Here is a 26,664-nt window from a genome sequence, read left to right on the forward strand (position 1 = left end):
TCTTCAATGCTCAGGTGGGTTTACAGAGCTACAACATGCATGTGCAGAATGGTGACCAAGTCATGCATATGTAATCGCCAGCACACACTAGTGACATAAGACACAAGACCCTTTGTCTAGCTCCTAACTGCACATGTGCAGTCATGCAGCTGGAGCTCAGCAGAGTCCCAACAGTAGGGGCCAGGGACCTGGTCTGCCCAGTGCAGAGATAAGGCCTTACCTGTTCTCAAATGGTGCAGGGTGGGCTTATGACTCCAGTTTTCACTGGTGTCGCAGGAGGCTGTTTTCTTGGTGAGGAGTGGGGATAGAGGCAGCTGGCTGGTCCATGGGGCTCCAATGGCTTGGGGGAGGGGCACAGAATGTGCCCCCAGGGCCTAGGGAGTAGGGACCTGGTCTGCCCAGTCAGGAGATGGGGTCTTACCTGTTCCCAGTTAGTGCAGGGTGGGCTTTTGACTGGTTTTCACTGGTTTCTCAGGAGGCTGTTTTCTTGGTGAGGGGGCAGGGACCACTAGAATTTCTTGATGGACTTACAATAGCCTCCATCTACTGGACTCCTTTGTCCTTCACAGTGGGACATGTGAGGGATGGACCCAGGGTGGTGTGGCTGTAGAATTGATGGTATTTTTAGGTGAAATTGTTAGATATAAGAAAGGAACAGTAGTGGCTGCTTCAGGAAAGGAACTGACACATGTATTTACCCTTCAGAAATGAGGTTTGCTTTGAGAAAAGACCTGGAGACAATACTTCTGGAGGTGGAAGTATTACAAAGGAAGAGTACATCACTTTAAACACAGCATTTCCCTTTCTGATTGGGACATAAATGATTGAGTTATGTCCACAATAACCTGTGGAATTCCAGCTTCTTATGAATTTGTCTTCTTTCTATCCTTAACCTCAATAAATTTGGTATATGGGATAAAGATAGTTGTGTTTAGAAAGAAGAAAAAATGATAACATGTTGTTGTCTGATTTACTCTACAGTGTGGTTGTATATTTATCTCCTAAATACTCCATCAGATATAATATTAATGTAACAAAACAAATCAAAATATGACCTATAAATAGGAGTGACAAACATTTAGAAACTGAAGAACAATCTTTCTTAAAATTAGAACTAGCCACTCCCTATGAAATTAAAGCAATGAAATCAGAGAGGCTGAAAGAAAGCAGAATTATGGGAAATTAAATTATTTCAAATATTCTAATCATCATATAAAATAATTCATAAAGTACAAATAACTAAATGGCAGAGTGGAAACATACAGGAAGCCTTGTTGAAAGATGATTATAGTTTTCATCAATTATGAAACCCATTTCTCTCATTTGCTACATTTATTTTCTTTACTATATTCTTGACAATTTAATATCAGGTGTTACATCCCTATAGCATATCATATATAAATATTGTGACAGATACAGAGAATGGGAACAAATCAGTCCCAGATAAGAATGGCTTAGGCAGCTACCCCTCTCTCCTAAAGACTGCTGCCCTGATTGTTCTGACTCCTAGGAATGAGCTTCTTCAGCACAGGTCATAAGAGAACACATGGCCTCTTTTGGCACCGAATGTGAAGCTTGGTCAACAGGAGACTCTACACTGAAGTTCCAATAGGACAAAACCATAGACTTGTTAAAGATAAACAAAACTAAACAAACAAAAAACAAACAGACAACAATCAACTCTTTTTTGGGGCCCACCACCCAGCTCCCAAATAAATCACACAAAGAGGCATATTCTTAATTATAAATGCCCAGCCATAGCTTGGATTGTTTCTTGCCAACTTTCCTTAACTTTAAATTATCCCATCTACCTTTTGCCTCTGGGCTTTTCCCATTCTCTTACTTCTGTAAATCTTACCCTTATTCTATCTTGTAGCTGGCTGTATAGCTGGGTGGCTGGTCTTCCTCTCTTGCTCCTTCCTCTTCCTCCCAGATTTTTCCTTCTATACATTTTTTCTGCCTGCCAGCCCCTCTCTTGTTTCCTTTCTCCTGCCTCACTCTTGGCCATTCAGCTCTTTATTAGACCAGCAGGTGTTTTAGACAGGTACAGCAACATAGCTTCAGACTAGCACACCTTAAAATAATATTCCCCAAACAAACAAACAAAAACAAAAATAAATTCTGCAAGATTGGCAAACTGATTAGAACACCCATGGAGTTCTTATGGAGTGTTAGAACATTAAGGTACAAAGCCAAATAACCCCAAGTGTCTAAAGCACCCGTAGGAGTCATTCATTGCCAGCTTCAGTTTCTGAGCCAGCACCCCTGTATCTATCAGGTGAAATCTTCTGGAATGTACTGATTATCAGAATGGATTACTTGAAGTAGAAGCTTTCCATGTCACCAGACAGCATCTGAGAATCATAACACAGATGTTTCCACTTTGCTACTACCTGAACCCCTGATGTCTTCACAAGTGAAGTTGAAAAATGCCTTGAGTTATGACTCATGACTTCCGTGTGCTTTGTAACTTTCAATGAAACTTTGGACCACGTCATTGGGGACAACCTGAGTGTGTGTTCCTGGGCCATGGTCACTCACATTAGGCTCAAGGATAAGCTATACCTCATTCCCTTAAAGTGAGAGATGTGTTTGGTTTTTGAGGCATACATGAGTACAATTACATGCTAATACAGCTCTGCTGACAATTTGAAACACTCTGGGCCACTTGTACTACCCAGATTTTAATTTCTTTGGACTACCACACAAAGGAGCTGAAGGATAAAACTGTATCTTGCTCTTTATTTCTATCATTTTGAAGTATACATAAATTTTCAAGAAAACAAGCAGAATTCATTCAATATGCCATTTATCTCCATTCACTTCTTGGTAACCAGTCTTCTTTAAACTTACTCTATCTTTAATCAGTTAAACCCTCTAGACCATTTACTTCCCAATATACCATAACTTTGATATGATAAGACTATTGTCACACAAAACTAAACAGCCACTATCAATTCATAAAACAAAGCATTGAAAGAATGCAAATGAAGATGTTAAATGTACAAGAAGTATATCAATTAAAAACTTTTCAGAATAGAGAAGGAATACTTCAAATGGGCTGACTATGCAATGACACATGATGGGTGAGGAATAACATCAGCATGAGACATAGATCAACAGATGTGCAGAGACAAGAAGAAGAAACTGTTCAGTTCAAATAACTTACTTTATTGTTTCTTAAAAGAGGGTTCCACACCCAAGAGTTTCTTCAGGGCCTCTGTGACATTCTTATTCCTCAGACTGTAGATTAGTGGGTTCAGCAGAGGGGTGAGTATTGTGTAAAACACAGACACCACCATGTCCTTCTCAGGGGTGTGGAAGGAGGCAGGGAGCATGTAGGTGTAGACAGCAGCACCATAGAAGAGGATGACCACAGTCATGTGGGAGGAACAGGTGGCCAGGGCCTTCTTCCTGCCCTCTGCTGAATTCATCCTGTGAACAGTGAGGAGGATAGATGAATAGGAGCTTGATATGACTGTCACAGGGATGAGAAGCATGAGCACACAGCACAGGTACATGAGGGTCTCATAGAGCCAGGTGTCTGAGCAGGAGAGCTTTGTCACAGCAGGAACCTCACAGAAGAAGTGATGGATCTCATGGGATCCACAGAATGGGAAGGTCATGGTGACAGGAGTGAGCATGAAGCCATCCAGGGATCCCAGGAACCAACAGACAGACATCAGGAGGAGACACACTCTACGGTTCATGAGGACAGGATAACGGAGTGGATGGCAGATGGCCACATAGCGGTCATAAGACATGGCAGCCAAAAGGAAATATTCTGAACCTCCTAGTGTCAGGTACAGGAACATCTGTATCCCACAGGCAGCCGCTGAGATCTTGTGGCTCCCAAGGACCTGGTCCATGAGCATCTTGGGCACAGTGACAGAAATGTACATCATATCCATGAGGGACAACTGGCTGATGAAAAAGTACATGGGTGTGTGGAGGCGGGTGTCAGAGTGTATCAGAAGGATCAGGAGGGCATTCCCAGACAAGGCCATCAGGAAAACCAGAAATGTGACCACAGCAAGTAGATCAGGGTGTTTGGATTGACTGAAGAATCCCACCAGTGTGAAATCTGTCTGTCCAGTGTAGTTGCTCATCCAGATAATGATGTTCATGGGTGTCTCCTAAGCAAACAGGAATGCTTTGGGATTAGTGGCTGCTTACTGATATGAGTACAAGCCTAATGTACTAAAAAAGTTCCCTCGGCCTATAGATCTGTGAATCACAATTTACCTAAATTGAGCCATTTAAAAAAGCAAGAATTCACACTTGTGTTTCTAGCCACTACAATCCAGACAAAAGCTACCATGGTTCATGGTCATGATTTTTCTTGATTAAAAATACTGTCCTTTATCAAAAAGTTCTTGAAATTTTCAGTGTAATTTTTTGCTACTAACAAAAATAGTGCATCATTAACCAAAGAAACACACCGAAAAAACAAATAAAATCCAATGCAAATAAGCAAAAACATTAATAAGAATGTTAATGAATGAAGTTATTCTTAAGAATTGTTTTGAATTTGCTTTTATTATTAACACATTATGACATGCACTCTCCATTTTCATATTCATTGAATAATGTGGATTTTAGAATAATATGGTAAGAGATTATAATTGAAAAATACATACTTTCCATTTAATATTAAATTAGAAATTTCTTACCTGTGTTTCTTTTGCTAGATAAATGTTCTTTCAATATACACTCACATAAACATAGTCATATGGAAATATAGATAGAGCATTACATGGGACATGCTTGCTCTTCTAATGCTGGTTAGACTGAGATAATGAGAAGTCTCACCCTTTTCTGGTCTCTGCTTCTCCCAGTTCATCTCCTCACAGGGTCCATCATTGACTCTAAACTTCAGCAGGAGGCAGAGGATTCAGCAGTCGGGTTGCCAGGCCGGATTGTGGCAGCAGCATCTCTGTGGACTGTCAGTCACTTCCTCATGGAGTCTGAGAAGCAGAGAAAATATGGCCATGACATGTCCTTGATATTCCCCTGGCTCCATGCTCACAGCCTGCCTCTGTGTCAGATGCAATTATATATATGTATTGTATATATATATATATATATATTATATATATATATTATGTGTGTGTGTGTGTGTGTGTGAGTGTGTGTGTGTGTATTTCTGTCTGTTTGTCTGTCTATCTGTCTGTCTCTCTGTATGTATGTATGTATATTCAAGAACACATTAATTTTGATTGCATTAAACAAGGTAAGTGTTCATCTGTACTGGTAAAATAGTACATATTTCAATTAAATTTGAAGGTCATTTCTCTGGGTTCTAAAACATAAGCTTTCCTCATTCTCCTTAAGGTTACCTGCTGACTTAATTCATATGTGTGGACACAGAGAGCAAGGACCAGGGAGGCTGCCACAGTCTATGGAAATCCCTGCCCAGTGTTTGCTGGGTGAGTGGAGGTCAGGGGCAGGTGAGGGGCAGGTGGAGTGCTGGGAAGGTGGCACACTCTGTTAAATGGGGAACACTGGCATCAAGGCACCCAGAGAGCAGGGAGATCAGGAAGGTGATGTCTGCACAAGGCTCAGGACCAGCAGCTGGCTCGCCCTTACACATTCTGTGAGTTTGATTTCATGTGAAGAGCTTGGTGCATGTTAACACTGGGTATTACTCACGGTGAAGGCAGAGAAAAAACAAAGCATCTTCCCCAGCCAGCAGCATCCCTGAACCACCCTGTGCTTCCATAGGAGTCACCACGTTTTCTCCTTACAGTGGAGAAGCTCAGGATCTCAGGGCATCTGCCTCACATCACACAATAACACACAGCATGAATGCTTAACCTATGAGTAGGCACAGAGTGAGTACCTGCATGGGTTCTATGGTAAACAACATTTTCCCAGGAAAATGTGTAGTTTTTGTTTAGACCATCCACAGTCTGTTTTATATGATGAGACATAAATAAAATTAAGCATTTTTGACATTACATAGCCCCCAATTGTTACCCATAATGGCAGTTAAATAAACAGCAAAAAAGAAAATTTTGGAAAACTAATGGATTGTAATCTGAACACCAAAAATACAGAGGGAAGGGTGGGGTGTTGGCAGACGCCTACTATAATCTTATCACTTGTGAGACTGGGGTAGGTGCTCCAGTGAATCAAGTGAAATGAAATCAAGGCAAGCTTGCTTTGTGTGTGTGTGTGTGTGTGTGTGTGTGTGTGTGTGTGTGTGTTTAACACATATTCCTTCATCGGTGACTTAGAAAAAAAATTCAGTAAGAATCACTAAAGTGAAGCTTTAGGAAGATGCTGGGTGTGGCAGTGCACTCCTTTAATCCAGCACTAGGGAGGCAGAGGCTGGTAGATCTCTCAGTTCAAGGGCAGCCTGGTCTACAAAGCAAGTTCTGGACAGCCAGTGCTGCACAGAGAAACCCTGTCTCAATACACCAAAAATGAGAGAAAAGTCAGCAGAATTTTTTTTCTCCATGTAAAAATAGAGAATATATGATAAAAGATACCTCTTGAACAACAAACAGACTGTCTAGGGTCTACCCTGTACTGGGCATTCTCTCCTGTCAGGTTTACTCACCATCAGATGCAGCTGCAGCCTGGGTCATATGAGCCAAGGGACAGTAGCTGGTTAAGTACAGAAGGAATAGGAGGCAAGTGACATCATCCTTGGCTGGACCCTGCTCATTCCTGGGTAAAGATGGTGTTAATAACTCCCCTGTGGCACTTTAAGGAAGAATGTAACTAAGTGAGCCAGGGATGGTGACAGAAACCTCTGCCATAGGCTCATTTACCCTTCAGTTTTGTTAAAGTAGAAAGTCATAGCCATTATTGACCATAGCCTGGACTATTACCATCATAAAGAGTAATCTGGTCCAACATGAGTTAGTTATTGTATGTTCAGGCCCTTGTTCACTATGCAGAATTCTATTCCCTCCCATTCTCTCTTTGTCTCTGTCTCTGACTCTGTGTCTGTCTGTCTGTCTGTCTGTCTCTCTCTCTCTGTGTGTGTGGGGGTTCATATAAACTTTCAGTAGATTTTGTGATGTTATATTTTATATCCAGATAGCAGGGATCCCCCAAAAGACCACCATGGAGATCGAATACCATATGTAAAAGCGAAGAACCTGTATTTCAAGCTCAAGCTTAGTCTCTCTGTCAGTCCAAAGCAGTGGTGACAGCAGAGTGCCTGGAGCCTGGGAGGAGTGGGGGTAGTAGAGGGAGGGGTGAGGGGATTTCTAGTGTTCAGGACGCTGATTGGCTGACATTTGTCTAGGGGTGTCTTGGCAAAGGGGAATTAGGTGTGTGCTGGGCTCAGGCATCTGGTGTTCTTATCTAACATTTGGAATGTTTGCAGTGTCCGGCATTTCCCCTTAGATGCTGGTCCTCCTTGGGTGGGGCAGCTTATGGCTTTTCCTAGATGTGGATGCTGCCTGCCAGTAAACCGAAACTCAGGCCTATTTTTTTTTTAGCTGGTTTTTATTAAGATGGGCCACACATCTTTCATAGGTCTGGAGTTCAAAGCTTGGGTTCAGTTTCTCTTACTAGTATGTCGCAGACTGACTGACCAGAGGCCCCTTCGTTCATGCACCATTTTGCCTTCTCCCCATCATGTCATGGCTGTGTTCTGCTGTCAGTCAGAAGCCATGTTCATTTGAACTGCATTTCATTCAAATGTTCAGTTAGTTTTCTTTAAATAGTGACCTGAAAATTATAGAATGACCACAAATACAGATGGCTTAGATGAAAATGACAATATATATAATTACCATCAGTGGGACAAAAGTCTCACTTTAGAAAGTGACACCTTCCCTTAAACTGCACACATCTGTGAAGTGTAAACTGTGCAGTTGACGATGCACAACAGGGAAGAAGATCGATCCACCTCAGCACTCTTGATCCTGCAGCCAAATTGTTCTGTACTTTTTCTGAGTGCTGAAGGTTTCCAATCGTGTTCCCATGTCATGGTGGTGTTCCCATTCCATCCTCTGGTCACACAGTGTCCTCTGCTCATCAGGCCACACTCCTGAGCTCAGCCGTCCCATGTTCCCGGGGCTTTAACCTGCAGATGGAGCAGAATCTTGACTCCTTCCACACTTGGGTTGAGTGAAGGCACTGTGGCAGGGGAGGGCAAGGAATCCCAGATAGTAAATATTTGGCTGAACCTAGAGCATTCAGGGTACATGCAGAAAGAGATCTACTGCAGGAGCTATAGCTCAGTGTGAACAGCCTGGCCTTGATTTAGCAATAAACAACACCTGGGAATTAGTCTTTGTGTATTTTCTGTAGGGGCAGCTTAGTCTGTTTTGAACTTGTTCTGAAGTCCAAAATTAGCTGTCTGTGTAAAAGGCTGCCTTCGTGACGGAGAATCCTATGTCAGTCTGAGTAATGTAAAATATCCTAGTATTATTTCTATACATCAAAATTATATAGTCTAAACAGAAATCATCTTCCAGAACATCCACAGCTATCTGTGCTCAATAAGTGTAAAGCCCACTACCTATGGGCTTTTGAAAGAACCCTGCAGCTGTTCTTATTAGGGAGGCACAGCAGTGGTGTGCATAACTAAGTGTAACTAAGAAAGTTACAGACAGAGAACATCCAGCCATTTATAGTCAATAACCCCACGGCTTTGCCAAGTGGGGCTCCCAACAGGGAATCCATTCATCTGGGGGGGGTCGACCTGTTACACACTAGTGGTCACTGCCGTACATTCCCATGGGCCCCCCTGCACTTGAAGGTCTATACCAATGTGGACAGAGGCATTAAAGGGGCAGTAATTTTTACCTTGGTCCTTCAAGGCCAACAAGGTCTCATGGGGACTTAGGACATCTTTCAAAAGGTCTCACGTTCTAGGGTGTCACTTGTTCTCTTGATCAGGAGGCCATATAGATAAGAAATGATGGGATAAAAGGGCAGATTATTGAATCTACTTTGAAAAGAAAGAAGGGAGGATATGGATATGATAAGATAAAATGGTAGATTACCGAATCTATTTTTAAAAAGCAACAACCTGTTTTAAATATTTGACATTGGGTTGGATTTTTGCATATTGTTTTAGTGCTGAGAGGCTAGCAGTGCCACATTCACAGCCAGCTCTGGGTGGATGCTCTTCTCTGCCTGACCCTCTTCTTTGGAGGAGATAGGGATGCTGCCAGAAGCTGTCAGGTCTCTCTATCACGAAAAGCTCTATCATTAAACATTTAAAATGCCACATTTTGCAGATCTCTGAAGCGTTTGAGGACTGTCTGTTAGGTATATCTGAATAAACAAATTTTATTTCTAGTTGCTTATTTTAAGCTTAACTTTGAAAACAGGTACAGGGGACTATGTAAGGTTTATCCTTGTAAATTATATTAGTACGTATCACAGTTATAATTAAAGAATTTGATCATCTACAAAATGACTATTAACTCTCATCCAATGACTGGTGGACCAGGTGCAGAGATCCCCAGCCAAACCACAGGTGGAGCTTCAGTAGTCCAATTGGCGGAGAGAGGAGGGATTATATGAGTAAGAGATAATTGAGACCATGATTGGAAAAATCACAGGGACAAATAGCCAAACTAGCAGAAACACATGAACTGTGAACCAATAGCTGAGGAGCCCCCATGGAACTGGACCAGACCCTCTGGATAAGTGAGACAATTGATGAGCCTGAACTGTTTTGGGAGCCCCCAGGCAGTGGGACCCGGGACCTGTCCTTGGTGCATGGGCTGGCTTTTTGGAACCTAGGGCCTATGCTAAGATACTTTGTTCAGCCTTGGTGCAGGAAGGAGGGAACTGGACCTGCCTCAACTGAATCTACCAGGCTGGGCTGACTCCCCAGAGGAGACCTTGCCTTGGAGGAGGTGGGAATGGAGGGTCGATTTGGGGGAAGCCTGGGGGTGGGAGGAGGGAGGACAGGGGAATCTGTGACTGATATGTAAAATTAAATTAGTTATAAAATAAAAATATTTAAAAAATGACTATTAACTTGTGGTCCTTAACAATCTATACTATGTTAGCAGCTATCATAAGATTAGGACTTTACATTCCATTCCTGTCAGAATAAATATCAAAATAAAACTTTCTATTCATAGTCAATGGGCTCAGTAAGGAAACCAAAATACCTATACTGTGGGTTAAAACAGAACAAGAGTGTTCCAAACTAAGGCTGTCTCCTAAGAAGACAAGGAAAAGTGACAGGGGAAAGATCCCCAGGGCCAAAATGGGAACAGGAGAAAGGGGTCCTATGAGTTTGGGTGCAGCCCATGAGAGTGGCCAGAGGGAGCACAGAGGCCAGCACTACCCTTGGTAAAAATTGGGGGCCTCTGCGCAAATGCCCAACTCTGGGAAAAGGACCCTCTCAGGGGACCAGGCATTCCATGATAGAATATATATTTCATTTATCAAATAGCTTATTTGTCAAACATATGTTACCACTTACCTAAGTTCTCTAGAAGATTGGTGTTGAACACTTGGCTGTAGGGGTAAGTATCTCAGTCTCACCTGGGCCCATGGTCCAGACAAATTTCTCCCACCTGCAATCCCATAGCTACTTATAAAAATTATTCAGAGACTTATATACTAATTACAAATGGTTTGGTCTAGGACTCAGGTTTATTACTAGCTAGCTCTTAGGTCTTTTTTTTTTTTAAGATTTATTTATTTATTATGTGTACAGAAGAGGGTGCCAGATCTCATTACAGATGGTAGTGAGCCACCATGTGGTTGCTGGGAATTGAACTCAGGACCTCTGGAAGAGCAGTCGGTAGGTACTCTTAACCACTGAGCATCTCTCCAGCCCAGCTCTTAGGTCTTAAATTAACCCATTTCTATTAATCCATGTATCTCCATGTGTCTTGTGACTTTACCTGTGTTGCATTACATCTTGCTTCACAGGGCAGCTCTCAGTGTCTTCTCTGACCTTACCTTTCTCCTCTCTGTACCTCTGCTTGGATTCCCAGCCTGACTCTAAGCTGCCTTGCCATAGGCCAAAGCAGCTTATTTATTAGCCAATAGTAGCAACACATATTCACAGCATACAGGAAGACCATCCCACTCACTTCCCCTTTTCTGTCTAATCAAAATGGAAGGTTTTCATTTTAATATAGTAAAATTACATATAACGAAACAGTTTTCATGCAGGAATTACAGTTATAGTATCTAGTCTATTTGTATTTAGCAAAATTAAAGAAAATAGTCTATCATCTATCCTATTTTTAGGAGTCAAAAGTTTAATACCTAATTTACCTTTTATCATGACTAAGAAATACTATAATTATAACTGTCTAGTCTTCAACTCCATCAAAGACCCAGAAGGATATAATATTACCTGAGTAAACAGAAAGTCCATTGCAAGAAACTTCCATAATTCTAGAAATGAGAAAGACATCTGGCTGCCTGTATAGTTAACTGAAGTTTTTCTGTAACACTGAGGCATCCATCTTCAGCCATAGGCCCAAAGTATCTGACTGATTTTTCAGTGAAACAGGAAATTGGAAGAAATATTCACCTATTTTGGCAAAGTTCATTAGTTGCATTCTTCTGTGTCCTGCAGAATGTATGGCAGTTTCTTCTTATGAAGCAGAAACCGAAGGACCATCTTGCCTTGGTTTGGCAAAGTTCAGTGGTCACTTTCCTGTGGGTCCTGCATGTCTAGTTTGTATGACATACTGTCAAGCAATCCAGGCAAGAGAAGTTTCTTACCCAAATGGTCAGTTTTGTTAAGAAGAAGATAAACTCCATATGGAGTTTCTTTGATGCCCATCATCCTCTTTGAAGTAAACTGGAGCTGCCAGGAGCAGATGGTCTTACTGAAATGTCTAAGTTTTTAAAACATTTTAAATGCCATATTCTGTAGATCTATGAAGTGTTTGAAGATTAGCTATCTAATTAAAATATATGTTTGCATATCTAGAAAACTAACATGACTAGAAATTTGATTATTATAGATAACTATTAATCTGTATTTCTTAGTGATACATTACAATTTTAAATGAGTTGCACAATCATAATATCTTTAACAAGAGTAGAAATATACATTCAATATAACAAAATTGACCATTTGTATCAATAAACCAAAATCCATACCAATGTAAAGTATTTTGAGATTAACAGTTGTTTTTTGGATTAAAGTAGATTCAGTAATCTACCCTTTTTTATTATCTATATCACATCCTCCTTCTTTCTTTAGAAAGAGATTGACTGTGACCATTAACCATTATAATCAACCCCTTTTAAATAAAAACAAACATCTATAAACAATGTTTTGGGATTTGGGGCATAACTCTCCATACTACTTTTTGCTGATTGGGAGCACTGGCAATCTTATGAGGATCCTGAGAAAATTTAGAATTATGGTCAAGTCTTGACTATAGTAACCTGTAAGGCTGCATCATCTCATCCAGCTGCCTTGAAGCTGTTTCCAATGTAGATCATCTGGGCCATAGATCCCACTGGAGACCTATCAGGGCAGTCTGCCTTGATGGAATGATATTAAGCCGGAAGGAATCCACAGCTTCTCATCCTCTGTGGAAACAAAAGCAGAGCCTCTTTTCCAAAGCAACATATCCTTAGGCCCAAATTTTGAAATCAAGATACCTTTAAAATATTTATGTTGGCTTAACTTAGCAGTCTTTACAATCAAATGTCTTTCTGCACTTAGCTCATTAACAGTCATAAAATTCAAAGAAAACACAATAATATACGTAATCCAGACTTTTCTGTGTATTTTCTGTCTTCATGTGGCTTATTTCTTTTACATGACCTTTACTGTCTCTTTAAGGATTTTATTTTTTAGAACTATTTATTTCTTTATATAACTGCCTATACTCCTTTTCCTCTCTATTCCAAGCCTGTGTAAATTTTTACACACACTGTAAACCATTTAGAGTTTTTTCCATCTGAATCTGTCTCATTGTATATCTGAAATCCTTTTCTGACCAGGAGAGTTTTTAAATTTTAAAGCTGCCTGACTAGGACTGAAGCTGTGGTTTTGGCTGATGGCTCTGCCCTGCTCCGTTTTTTCACATGGTGGGGGTACGCTTACTGTCAGTTCTGGGAGCTATGCTCACCACCAAATCTGGGAAACTGTCGGTCTATGCCTCCACCAAGCAGCATATAGCCCAGAAACCTTATAGCAAAAGCTAAATCTGCCACACAGTGTCCTGTACGGCTTGGAGATGCCTCTGTGTACTGTGGCTGGAATCTGCCACACTGTGCTCAAGCTCAAATGCTGTGGCATCTCTGTACTGTAGCCCGCATGAGAGAGCAAGCTAGGAAGCTGCTCTTTGCTATCTTTTATAATATTTTTTAAGCTCTTTCAGGTTTTAGGTAGAAATTCTTGCCACCACATCTGGGAGCCAATTGCAGGGCGAGGTTTCTCAGTCTGCCTGGGCCCATGATCTGGACAGAGCTCTTCCACCTGCAATTAATTACAAACTGTTTGGTGTATGGCTCAGACTTCTTACTAGATAGCCTTTACATCTTAAACTAACCCATATCTACTAATCTATGCTTTGCAAAGACATGAGAACTTAGGTATAAATCTCTAAGTTAGCTTTTGTTAATCTGACTAGATCTTTATAACCTTAAAATTTTATCACCATATAAAGTATATTCTAAATCAGAGTTGAATCACATGTATGTTTACATTTATATCATCATACAGAAGTCCATACCACTCCAAAATATTTGAGACTTGTTGCTTTCTTAGTCTAAAAGGAGATACAATGAACAGAGAGCTCGTTAGGACTAAGAAGTGTACTCTTTGACCTTAGCAAAAGATGGCTGCCAGCCACATGGCTGCCTACATCATGATGAGGTCACCAACCAAGATGGAGGAGAGACATGTGGTTGCTGTTTAAAAACATGTTTTCCTAAACAATAGTTACATGCACGTATACAGAGTTGCATCCAAGTTACATACACGCACATGCAGAGTTAAATCCAGCTTATATTCACACATACAGAGCTAAATCCAAGTCATATATATGTGTACACACACACACACACACACACACACACACACACACACACACACACACACACCAAACAGGAGTTGAATAAGTAAAAAGAAAGGGAACACTGGTGTGTGCTGAGTAAGCCAAAGCTGGCTTCCCCATTTCTGACTCCTACGTTGCAGCAAACACAGCAGACAGGACATTTAGAGAGGGAAGACACACAGACACAGGCAGGTCTTGGAACAAAGAAAAAGAAAGAAAATGGAGATTTCTTTCTCAGGCCCCTGACTGTCTGGTCCAAGGTATACTGAGGCCAGATTTGATTTGAGAGGAGTGGTCAGTGTGTCTCCAGACAGTATCCCAAGGGAGCGAGGAAGTATGTGACAGTTCCCAAGCATGAGGCAGAGGAAGATTGAGTGGGGAAAATGAGTGCTTGAGAAAGGAAGCCTCATGTCCAGGGGAATGGTCAGAGGCAGCTAGTCCTGTCAGAGACCTAATTGCCGGTATTGGTTGGAAGGCAAGGCTGTCAGTGAATGAGAAAGCATTCTTGTGGCAGGTGGAAGAGAACAGATCCGTTGTGGGTGGAGCAGGCAGGTAGGGGTCCTGTGGGAAGTGAGTACCTTTTGGCAGGCCCTGCCAAGGTAGGCCACTAAGCAAATACGCCACACCCAGCAGGGTTAGTGCAAGAGGTTTATTGGGGGAGGGGGAGAGGTTTATTGAGGAGGGGGACTTGAGAGAGGCAGGCCGGCAAGCGGAAGAGAAGCAGGAGAGAACAGAAGAGGCAAGAGAGTAAGGAGAGACAAAGAAGGCAAGCTGCATGCGCCTCGCAGGCAGTAGTAAATGGTGCACATGTCACACAGCTGACAGTGGAAAGAGAGCTGGTGACAGGCGAGGCTGTAACTGCTTTGACTGCAGAGGCAGGCTGCTGCTGTGGCTGCAGAAACCAACACTGGAATTCTTTAATGAAAGAAGCAATCAGATGTATAAGAACCCATTTTTTTTTCTATTTGAGAGAGTTCACTTAATGAAAAGGAGACATGCAGCTTAACAGGCTTCATAGCTAGCAGAAGCTGAGTGGAAGAACAGGAAGAAAAAAAAAACAGATGGAGGGCTTGGAGAGAAGACACAAGAAAGCAGGACATAGGGCACCCCCTTCCATCTATGCCGTCGCTGGCAGAAGTTGCAAGGGTCCCCTAAAATATCGGGATGCAGGGTACTATTAAGCAACCATTTGGATTGATATATAAGGGGTGTTGGAACCATATTTGACTGCAAAGGCAGATAACTTGAGCCCTTAAGTCAGGTGCTAGGTGTAGAGGTCTGCAGTTTTCCAAGAGGCATCTCAGAGGGGAGCTTGGAGGTATGGTTGATGACATAGTTCTCATGAGTAAGGTTGAAAAATAAGATCCAAAGCCCTAAAATTTCTAGAGTCTCAGGAATCCAGGGAAGATCGAATTGAGCAGGCACAAGCTGTTCAGTGTATAGTCACACAAAGCACAGGATCCTAGAGCTCTGATGCTGTGAGAGACCTGGTTGCCTGGTAGCAGGCTTAGGGGTGGGGCCAAAAGGCAAGAAACTATGCTTGAGAGATGAAGCCTCACTCTCTGGAAAAGTCCTGGGGTTGAATGTTGACAGAAGGGTCAATTGTGGCCTTAAAGGTCATGGTTGGGTGTTTCTCTGCCTTCAAGAACACCAGAGGGGTGCCAGACCCTCAAATGTCACTCCCACAAGTCCAGGGAAGCCTTTACTTTGACCCAGAGAAGGGGATCATAGCAATCATTCTGGTGTTGGATGGAGATCTCAGTTATCGGTTAGATGGAAGTGAGGCTGTTGTAGGCAGAATGGGAATAGGATCCTGGCATGCCTCAGACCACGTGTGGGCTGCAGGGACTACCTGGAAAGCCTGCCAGAGTCTCTGGCACCAATGTTGTAGTTTACAGTTGGTGGAAGAGAGAGTCATACCATACAACAGGACTCACGTGGGAGGTTTATATGGAGGACTGGATGGGGCACAGAAGCAGCCTCTGGGGGTGAGAGTGGAGTAGAGAGTGAAAGGTGGGAGGAGCTTGTCTTATAAGGGAGTGGTTGTACCTGATGATGTAGTCTGTCAGGACCCTTGAGAGCAGGCCCGCATAAGTGCCTGAATACTAACAGAAGGCGTGTGGTCAGCAGAAAGTATACACTTGTATGAACATTTTTAATTTAAAAAGAGAGAAAATTGCTCAAATCTAATATTCTCTGTCTTGCTTTGTTTTGTATTGAAACTGAACCTCTCCGTGTAGCCCTGGAAGTCCCTATGTAGACCAGGCTGGCCTTAACCTCACAGGTTCACTTGCCTCAGCCTCCTGCGTGCTGGATTAAAGACAGACATCACCATACCTGGACTTTCAAATACAATATTCTAATCATCAATGCTAATAATTTTGTGTAATTTCATACAACTGAGAGAATAACTCAAGAATACCCTTGCCATAACATCAGAGCACGCTGCACCACCGCCCGTCTAGTTAGCATTCCTGTGGTTGCAGGTGTGTCTTTAGGCTTTTGATCCGTGTGTAATGATTTTCCTTCTTAGGTTCTTTTCTGTGTCTTCACATTGTTTTTACTTCTTGTATTTATTCATAAACAACTTCACATATACACATCAACTCTTGGCTATTATATGTATGGAAATATATATTTTGTGTGATTTTTATTTGCCATTTATTTTTAAAAGGTGACTTAAATATTTATTTATTTATTTATTCTGCAAAGACACATCTAGATTTCTTTCTTTTCTTTCTGTCTTTTTTTTTTTTTTTGGTTTGGTCTCGTAAGGAAAACTTGAGTTTAAAGATACATACCCCACTTCATTTAGGGAATTTTATCTTGCATCCAATGCCATACATATATTAGTGGGATTTAGTAGCAGCTATGGAAACAAATGCAAACTCACCTTTTACTAAAGGTTTTAGCATATAACCTGCATGTTAATTTAACTTTCACCTTAATTCTAGTTGGAAAACTCCAAAACCTATAAATCTTATGTACAGAAATAGAATGGACAGAATCATTCATATAGCATATATGTGTTTATTTCAAAGCTATAGCAATTTAGATGACATGGTACACATGCAACATTTTCAAACAGCACGTGTCTTTGCTCTTATTTATGGCTTAAAATTCTGTTGTGTATGTAGAACCCATTTTCTATATTGTCCATTGCATTGTTGCTGGACACCTAGGTTCCCCTAAGTCAGCCACTGTGAGCAGCACCGTGATAAACATTGATAGACACGAATGTGTGTGGTGTGCTGACATAGAGGCTTGCAGATAAATAGTGAGAAGTGGTTACATGTGAGATCTATTTTAATTCTGTTCTTGTTTGTGGTATGTGGTATGTGTTCCTGTATATGTGTTTGCATATGTGTGGGTGCACATATGTGTGTGGCTGCATGTGTACATGTGTTTTTGTGCATGTGGCTGCCTGAGGTTAACAGCAGGTACCTTTCTCACTTAGCATTTGAGAAATTCTACAGATGATATGAAATTGGGGCAATGACAGATCTGGATTCTTTGCTGAATGGGGGCTTCGGCCTATCTTAAACAGCCCAAAAGTGCATGGTAAGCAGGATTAACATCACAAGATCTAGGCAGAGACCAGGAGAAGCCGAAACAGATGATGTTTCTAGATACTAGATATCCAATTGAAGTCCACTAGAATTTCTTGATGGACTCACAATAGCCTCCATCTACTGGATTCTTTTGTCTTCTACAGTGAGACATGAGAGTGATGAACCCAGGATGGTGTGGGTGTAGAATTGATATTTTTAGGAGAAATAGTTAGATATAAGAAAGGAGAGGCTGTGGCTTCTTCAGGAAAGGAACTGACATGTACTAACCTTCAGAAATGAGGTTTTGTATAAGAAAAGACCTCAAGACAATGACTGGTTCTGGAGGTGGAAGTATTACAAAGGAGTAGTACAACACTTTAAAAGCAGCATTTCCTTTTCTGATTGTGACATAAATGATTGCGTTATGTCCACAATAACCTATGAAATTCCAGCTTCTCATGAATTTGTCTTCTTCTTTCCATCCTTATCCCCTATAATATTTAGTACATGGGGGAAAGACAGTTCCTTAAGAAAAGAAGTAAATATATTACCATGTTGTTGTCTGATTTCTTCTACAAGGTAGATTTATATTTATCTCCCAAATCCTCAATCTGATGTAATATTAATGTAATAAAACAAATCAAAATATAACACATATATATAAGTTATGAATGTTTAGAAACTAAAGAACAATCTTTCTTAAAATTAGAACTAGCCACTCCCTATGAAATTACATCTATGAAGCCAGACAAGACCAAAGAAAGCAGACACATGAGAAATGGAATTATTTCAAATATTCTAATCATTGTATAAAATAATTCATAGAGTACAAATAACTAAGGACAGAGTGGAAACATACAGGTAGCCTGGTTGAAAGATGATCCTAGCTCTTGTCAATTAAGACAGTGGTGGATATGGTAGCAGCAGATTTTTTTTTTTAAAGGCAGAAAATGGCTACAGTTTTTAGCAATGGAGAGAGTAGGGGAGAGAGGGAGATGCAGGACAGAGAGAGAGAGAGAGAGAGAGAGAGAGAGAGAGAGAGAGAGAGCCAGTCAGAAGAGCTGCAGGTTTCTTGGAGACAGTCATCCTAAATGCTCTAGAGGAACTGTAGAAATCTGCCACAGAAGGAACAGTGAGCCATAGTCAGAAAAGTCACTGCAGCTTAAAGAGGAAACCTTTTCAGGATGGTCACAGGCACAGTTTGCAAAAAGTGCAGCTATGATTGATGAAATGTGATGTTGGTTAGATGTATACCTGTTGCAGCTTTGTCTTTGTCTTTTTCTTTTCATTATATCAGGTATATTGCCCTGTAAATTGAGGTAGTGGTACCAGGAATAAAAATTAAGGAAATTTTACCTTTCCAAAAAAAGAAAGAAAGAAACCTATTTCTCTCATTTGCTACTTTTACTTTCTGAGGCCACACTGCGTTCTTGATAATTTAACTTCAGTTATAGCATTCCTGTAATGTGTCACTTGTAAATGCCAATTTAACTTCAGGTATAACATTCCTGTAATGTGTCACTTGTAAATGCTAATTTAACTTCAGGTATAACATTCCTGTAACAGTAAATCAAACAGATAACGTGTCACATGGTATTTTTTTTTAATGCTATGTCAGATATAGAGAATGGGAATAAATCAATCCCAGATCAGAATGGCTGCATCAGCTACCTCTCTCTCCTAAAGACTGCAGCCCTGATAGTCCTGTATCCTAGGAATGAGCTTCTTCACCATGGGGCATAAAACAGCAATTAGACTCTTCATGTAGCAATGTGAAGCTTGGTCAACAGGGGCCACTACATTCAAGTTCCCAGAGGACAAAGCCATACACATGTTAAAGACTCTGTAACTGGCCAACTGATTAGAACACCTGTGATTATGAAGCCTTAGAACATTACAGATACAAAGCAATTATCACAGCCCATCTTAGTGCCCTTAGGAGACGTTCATTGCCACCTTTGGGTTCTGAGCCAGCATCCCTGTGCCTATTAGGTGAAACCTTTTAGAATATATTGGCTTATCAGAATGCTAGCTTTTTCCAAACCAAAAGCTTTTCATGTCATCAGACACCATCCAAAAACCATCACGTGTTCCTACTTTGCTACACCCTAAGCCCCTGAGGTCTCCAAAAGTGTTGTTGAATAATGCCTTGAGTTTTGACTTGTGACTTGTGTGTGTTTTGTAACTTTCTATGAAACTTTGGACCACGTCACTGGGGCAAGCTGAGTCCATGTTCCTGGGCCGTGGTCACTAACAATAGACTCAAGAATAAGCTATACTGCATTCCCTTAATTGAGAGCTATGTTTGGTTTTGAGAAACACATGAGTACATTTATACACAAATATAGCAACACTGACTATTTGAAGCCTTACCAGCCACTTATACGACCTAGGTTTTAATTTCTTTTAATGATTATTTTCACTATATAATGATACAGGGGCTGAAGGAATAAAGCTATATCTTGATCTTTATTTTATCTAATTTCAACTGTACATAAATTATCAAGAAATTACACAGAATTAATTCAATATGTCATTTATCTTCATTCACATGTTCTTAACATTGTTAACCACTTGACTTCCAACTCACTCTATCATTTAACAGCTGAATACCACATGACTAATAATTCCTCAGTATAACAACTTTTCAATGAGGAAACTATTGTCACACAAAATTAAACAACCACTATCAACTTCAAAAATGTGACATTTGCAGGACACAATTAAAGATTTTGAATGTACAAGGAGTATATCAATGAAGAAATTTTCAGAATAGAGAAAGAATTCTTCAAAAGGGCTGGCTATACAATCAGACATACTGGATGAGGAATAACATCAGCATGAGACATAGATCAACAGATGTGCAGAGACAAGGAGAAGAAACTGTTCATTCCAAATTACTTACTTTACTGTTTCTTAAAAGAGGGTTCCACACCAAACAGTTTCTTCATGGCATCTGTGACATTCTTATTCCTAAGACTGTAGATCAGTGGGTTCAATAGAGGGGTGAGTATTGTGTAAAACCCAGACACCGTCATGTCCTTCTCAGGGGTGTGGAAGGAGGCAGGGAGCATGTAGGTGTAGACAGCAGCACCATAGAAGAGGATGACCACAGTCATGTGGGAGGAGCAGGTGGCCAGGGCCTTCTTCCTGCCCTCTGCTGATTTCATCCTGTGAACAGTGAGGAGGATGCATGAATAGGAGCTTGATATGACTGTCACAGGGATGAGAAGCATGAGCACACAGCACAGGTACATGAGGGTCTCATAGAGCCAGGTGTCTGAGCAGGAGAGCTTTGTCACAGCAGGGATCTCACAGAAGAAGTGATGGATCTCATGGGATCCACAGAATGGGAAGGTCATGGTGACAGTGCTGAATATGAAGCCATCCAAGGATCCCAGGAACCAACAGACAGACATCAGGAGGAGACACACTCTACGGTTCATGAGGACAGGATAACGGAGTGGATGGCAGATGGCCACATAGCGGTCATAAGACATGGCAGCCAAAAGGAAAAATTCTGAACCTGCTAGTGTCCCATAGAGAAACATTTGCATCCCACAGGCAGCCGCTGAGATCTTGTGGCTCCCAAGGACCTGGTCCATGAGCATCTTGGGCACAGTGACAGAAATGTACATCATGTCCATGAGTGACAACTGGCTGATGAAAAAGTACATGGGTGTGTGGAGGCGGTTGTCAGAGATTATTAGAAGGATCAGGAGGGCATTCCCAGACAAGGCCATCAGGAAAACCAGAAATGTGACCACAGCAAGCAGAGCAGGGTGTTTGGATTGACTGAAGAATCCCACCAGCGTGAAATCTGACTGTCCAGTGTAGTTGCTCATCCAGGTGTTGATGTCCATGTGTGTCTCCAAGGCAATCGATAATGCTTTGTGGTTAGTGGCTGCTTACTGATATGAGCACAAGCCTAGTATACTATTAAAGTTCCTTGGGCCTTTAGTTCTGAGAATGATAATCTAACTGTAATTTAAAGATTTAAAAAAGTAGGAATTCACATCTGTGGTTAGATAGATCATAACTCAAAGTAGAGCTACCATAGTCCATGGCCATGCTCTTTCTTGATGAATAATTGTGACCTCTGTTAATAAGTTCTTGAAATTTGCATGATAATTTTTGGCTACTAACAGAAGGTGTAAATTTTGACCAAAAGAGACAAAAATCCAGTGAAAGACAAATGCACATAATCAAACAGACACTTTATTAGAAAGTTAATGAATAAAGTTATTCTTAATCATTTCAGAGTTGTTTATAATATTAACACATTGAAATACCCTCTCCATTTTAGTGTTCATTGAAGAATGTTGTTTTAAAAATTATACTGTAAAAGATATTAACTGAAAAATGCAATAGTCTAATTAAAATTGAGTTTGAAGTTTCTTGATAAATGATTAATTTTAAAGATTATCCTCTTTACATATTCATTCATATAAACATAGTCATATGAAACTGTAGATATAATACATAGAACATGCTTGCTCATCCAATGCTGGTTGGATTGAGATAATGGGAACTCTCACCTTTTCCTGGTCTCTGCTTCACCAAGTTGATCTCCTCACAGGGTTCAACATTGACTCTAAACTTAAGCAGGAGGCAGAGGATTCAGCAGTCACTGCTGGTTGCCAGGCCAGGCTGTGGCAGCAGCATCTCTATGGACTGTCAACCACTTCTTCAAGGAGTTTGAGAATTATAGAGAACAGAGCCATGAGATGTTCCTGAGAGTAGTTTAGCATTCCACCTGCTCCATGCTCACAGTCCGCCTCTGTGTTAGAGGCAAACATATATACATATGTGTATGTTTATTTCTGTCTGTCTGTATATTCAAGGACACATTAACTTTGATTTCATTAAACAAGTTTAGTGTCCATCTGTGTTGGGAAAATAGTAGACATGTGAATTAAATTTGAAGGTTTAAACAGGTACAACAGAGTGACAAACAGCAGCAGACACAATGTAGCCAGCCTTTGAGACAAGGCTCAGTGAACGCCTTTTCCACAGTTAGTTCTCAAGGAGAGGAGATATGTAAGGTTTTTTTTTTAAAAAAATTCTGACTGGTAGATACTGCAGTTTGATAGCTCTTAGCAAGAGGAAGGAAATGAAATCTCCTCTTTCTGAGATGCTAGCGTTAGTTAAAGGGAGGGGCTGCTGAGACAACAATCACGAATCTCAGGATCATTTTAATCTCTGTCAAGATTCTAAAACCAAAAACACAAAACACACCTGAAACTGAAGTCCTCGAAGGGCCATGTTCTGCCAAACTGCTGATGGAGCAGAGTACATGGCCAGATTCTTGATGCCTTCATATAAAAGTCAGAAAAACCTGAGACCTATGGGAGGAGATGGACAGAGATACAGAGACAGACAATAACTGAAGGATAAGAAGACATATGAATGATTTCCATTTTAAGACGGCTTATTCATGAAAGGAAACTTACACATGTTCTAAAACTTAAGCTTTCCTCATTCACCTTAAGGTTACCTGCTGACTTAATTCATATTTGTGGACACAGAGAGCAAGGACCAGGGAGGCTGCCACAGTCTATGAGAATCCCTGCCCAGTGTTTGCTGGGTGAGTGGAGGTCAGGGGCAGGTGAGGGGCAGGAGGTGTGCTGGGAAGGTGGCACACTCTGTTAAATGGGGAACACTGGCATCAAGGCACCCAGAGAGCAGGGAGATCAGGAAGGTGATGTCTGCACAAGGCTCAGGACCAGCAGCTGGCTTGCCCTTACACATTCTGTGAGTTTGACTTCATGTGAAGAGCTTAGTGTATGTTAACACTGGGTATTACTCACAGTGAAGGCAGAGAAATAACAAAGCATCTTCCCCAGCCAGCAGCATCCCTGAACCACCCTGTGCTTCCACAGGAGTCACCACGTTTTCTCCTTACAGTGGAGAAGTCAGGGTCTCAGGGCATCTGCCTCACATCACACAATAACGCACAGCATGAATGCTTAACCTATGAGTAGGCACAGAGTGGGTACCTGCGTGGGTTCTATGGAAACACAATTTCCCTAGGAAAATGTATAGTTTGTGTTTAGATCACCCACAATCTGTTTCATATGATAAGACATGAACAATATTTAAACAATTGTTTGCATTACTCTAACAATCAAATATTGTCCACACTTGAAATGAAATCAACATCAAAAGAGACAATTTTGTAACTAATGATTTTTAACATGAATGCTAAAAATACATAAGGAAGGGTGGTTGTGTTGGCAAATGCCTACTACAATCCTAGCCAGTGTGAGACTAGAGCAGGGGACCTGCGTTGAAATCAGGGAAATCTCGTGGTGTGTGTGTGTGTGTGTGTGTGTGTGTGTGTGTGTGTGTGTGTGTGTGTGTGTGACATATATTGCTCCACTCATTCTTAACTTGGAAAAATTCTCAGTAAGAAAGCACTTAAGGGAAGCTTTAGGAAGATGGTGGGTGTGGTAGTGCACATCTTTAATCCAGCACTAGGGAGGCAGAGGCTGGTAGATCTCGGACTGCAAGTCCATCTTGGTGTACAAAGCAAGTTCTGGACAGCCAGGGCTGCACAGAAAAAAATCTTGTTTCAAAACAAAAACAAGAAAAAAGAAGACAGAATTATTCCTCCACATAAAAATTAGACAATAAATGATAAAACAAACCTCCTGAAGAACAAACAGACTGTCTAGGGTCCACCCTGTACTGGGCATTCTCTCCTGTCAGGTCCACTCACCATCAGATGCAGCTGCAGCCTGGGTCATATGAGCCAAGGGACAGTAGCTGGTTAAGTGCAGAAGGAACAGGAGGCAAGTGACATCATCCTTGGCTGGACCCTGCTAATTCCTGGATAAAGATGGTGTTAATTACTCCCCTGTGGCACTTTAAGGAAGAATGTAACTAAGTGAGCCAGGGATGGTGACAGAAACCTCTGCCATAGGCTCATTTACCCTTCAGTTTTGTTAAAGTGGAAAGTCATAGCCAGTATTGACCATAGCCTGGACTATCACCATCATAAAGAGTAATCTGGTCCAACATGAGTCAGTTATTGTATGCTCAGGCCCTTGTTCACTATGCAGAATTCTATTCCCTCCTATTCTCTCTTTGTCTCTGTCTCTGTCTCTCTCTGTTCATATAAACTGTCAGTAGTTTTTGTAACCTGTTATCTTTATAAGTGTGGAGTCCAAAGCTTGGGTTCAGTTCCCCTTACTAGTTTGTCCCAGACTGACCTCATGTACCATCTTGCCTTCTCCCCATCATGTCATTGCTGTGTTCTACTGTCAGTCAGAAGCCATGTGTTAGTTACTTAGCGGCTCTCTTACCCTGTGAGGAAATGCCATGAAACACGACAGAATCCACTAACAAGAGTTTTATTAAGATGAGAGAGACAGACGAGTGCTCAGGCATGTGAAAGAGACATGTGTGTGGAGAAGGAGGAGGAGGGGGGAGGAGGAGGAGAAGGAGGAGGAGGAAGCCGGGAATATGGTGCCGGCTTATAAAGGCTGGCTGGCGTATGCACACAAAGGTCCATGTGGGTACTCCACACATGTGCAGATCACATGGTTGCTTTGCATGCTCTTATGCAACCATGCAAAGCCACAGGGTCCTGGTCACGTGAGAGGCCTTGGCCTGGAAATGGCTATTTTGACCTGGAATTGGTGGGGGCATGTTGTGGGCCTATCATCCCTGACTCTTCTTTTTTAAAAAAGAAAAAAAAATTGCGGTTGAGTGGGTATGGGCAACGTTTCTCTCAAAGACTGCTTCCAGCTGAATAGTGGTTATTGGTTGGTTCTTGCGGGGAAATGGGGAGGGTAGCTTGTGAAGTCCTGGGATGATGGTGGGGGGGGGTGTCCTGGAATGAAGTTCTGCCATCCCCTTGTTCTGCAGCTGTCCATTCATGCTGTGGCTGGAAACCTTCTGTTTGACAAGATACTGTTGATATAGAAAAAGCTTAGAGAAAAAAGAATCATTATTATTTTATTTTTGGAGTTGGCATTTATCTGAGGTAGATCTGGCCTTAGTACTCTGCTTAATTTTTATCTGAGACAAGCCTTATTAGAGGTAGTTTATTTAAGGCACCTGTTTCCTTTATTAGTTTAGCATTTAAGAAACGCAGGTGATCAGTTGTTGAGTATTGAACAATGATAGACTGTTGTACTATATTTTTCCTTACCACCTGGATATTTTTGATGGTCCTTTTTGCCTCCGGCTCTCTGTGACCCTAGTTGGGAAAGGAAGGGGTGATACCTTATTCCTCTGGAATTGGTGACAAGACAGTGGATCCTGATGTCCTCTGGAGCTTAAGAGTACAAGGCCCTGTTTGTTTCACTGTATATGAAGAGAGATTTTTCTGGGATGGAGGTGAGATAAAAGGTTTTAGATGAGACAGATGGACCCAGTGAGGAAATCCCTCTAGTTTAGCAGCTGTAGGTGTCACAAGAATTATCTTGAAGGGTCCCTGCCACTTAGGGGAAAGGGATGAAAGGTTCTGGCCTGGAGGGAAGAGAAGAACCTGATCCCCAATGTGGATTGGAGGTGGACAGTTATTGTCACATGACTGAGGTAATGAGCAGTCTGTGTAGCTCCATAGGATAGACCTTAGGTGACATAAAAGGGGAGTTAACAGGCTATCTGGAGCAGTTGGAGGGTTGGATAAAAGACCTAGTGTTAGAACTGGTCTTCCATATATTAGTTCAAACGAAGAAATTGAAAGAGGCTTTTTAGGAAGAGCCCTGAGCCTGAGAAGAGCTAGAGGCAATAATCTTATCCAGTCGAGATGAAGTTCCTGTGACATCTTAGTAAGAATAGTTTTTAAAGACCGGTTGGTGCGCTCCACCTTTCCTGAGGATGTAGGATGGTGTGGTATATGAAAATGCCAAGGAATGTTAAGAGCCTTAGCTAGTGTCTGAGAAATCTGAGAGGTGAACTCCAGGCCATTGTCAGACTGAAGAGAAGCAGGAACCCCAAACCGAGGAATAATTTCTCAGAGAAGGAGGTCTGCAACTGTCTGAGCCCGGTTATTAGAAACCAGATATGCCTCTACCCAATTTGAAAATGAGTCTACCATTATAAGGAGATATTTAACTTTCCTGATGGTGGGCATATGGGTAAAATCAAGATGCCAGTCAGTCCCTGGAAGGGAACCTCTATCCTGG

General features: G+C 41.5%; 2 protein-coding genes across 2 annotated transcripts; both read right to left on the reverse strand.

The window, feature by feature from the left end:
- Positions 1–3,170: 3,170 nt before the first annotated feature.
- Positions 3,171–4,127, reverse strand: LOC114686466 (olfactory receptor 2T29-like). Its single transcript, XM_028861141.1, has one exon. The coding sequence runs from the start codon at positions 4,125–4,127 to the stop codon at positions 3,171–3,173; it is 957 nt and encodes a 318-aa protein (XP_028716974.1).
- A 16,222-nt stretch (positions 4,128–20,349) lies between these two features.
- LOC114686468 (olfactory receptor 2T4-like) lies at positions 20,350–21,391 on the reverse strand. Its single transcript, XM_028861144.1, has one exon. It carries the CDS (start codon positions 21,385–21,387, stop codon positions 20,431–20,433), a length of 957 nt encoding a protein of 318 aa, XP_028716977.1. The 5' UTR covers positions 21,388–21,391; the 3' UTR covers positions 20,350–20,430.
- Positions 21,392–26,664: the final 5,273 nt, after the last annotated feature.

This window comes from Peromyscus leucopus, chromosome 8b (assembly GCF_004664715.2).
Source record: "Peromyscus leucopus breed LL Stock chromosome 8b, UCI_PerLeu_2.1, whole genome shotgun sequence".
NCBI lineage: Eukaryota > Metazoa > Chordata > Mammalia > Rodentia > Cricetidae > Peromyscus > Peromyscus leucopus.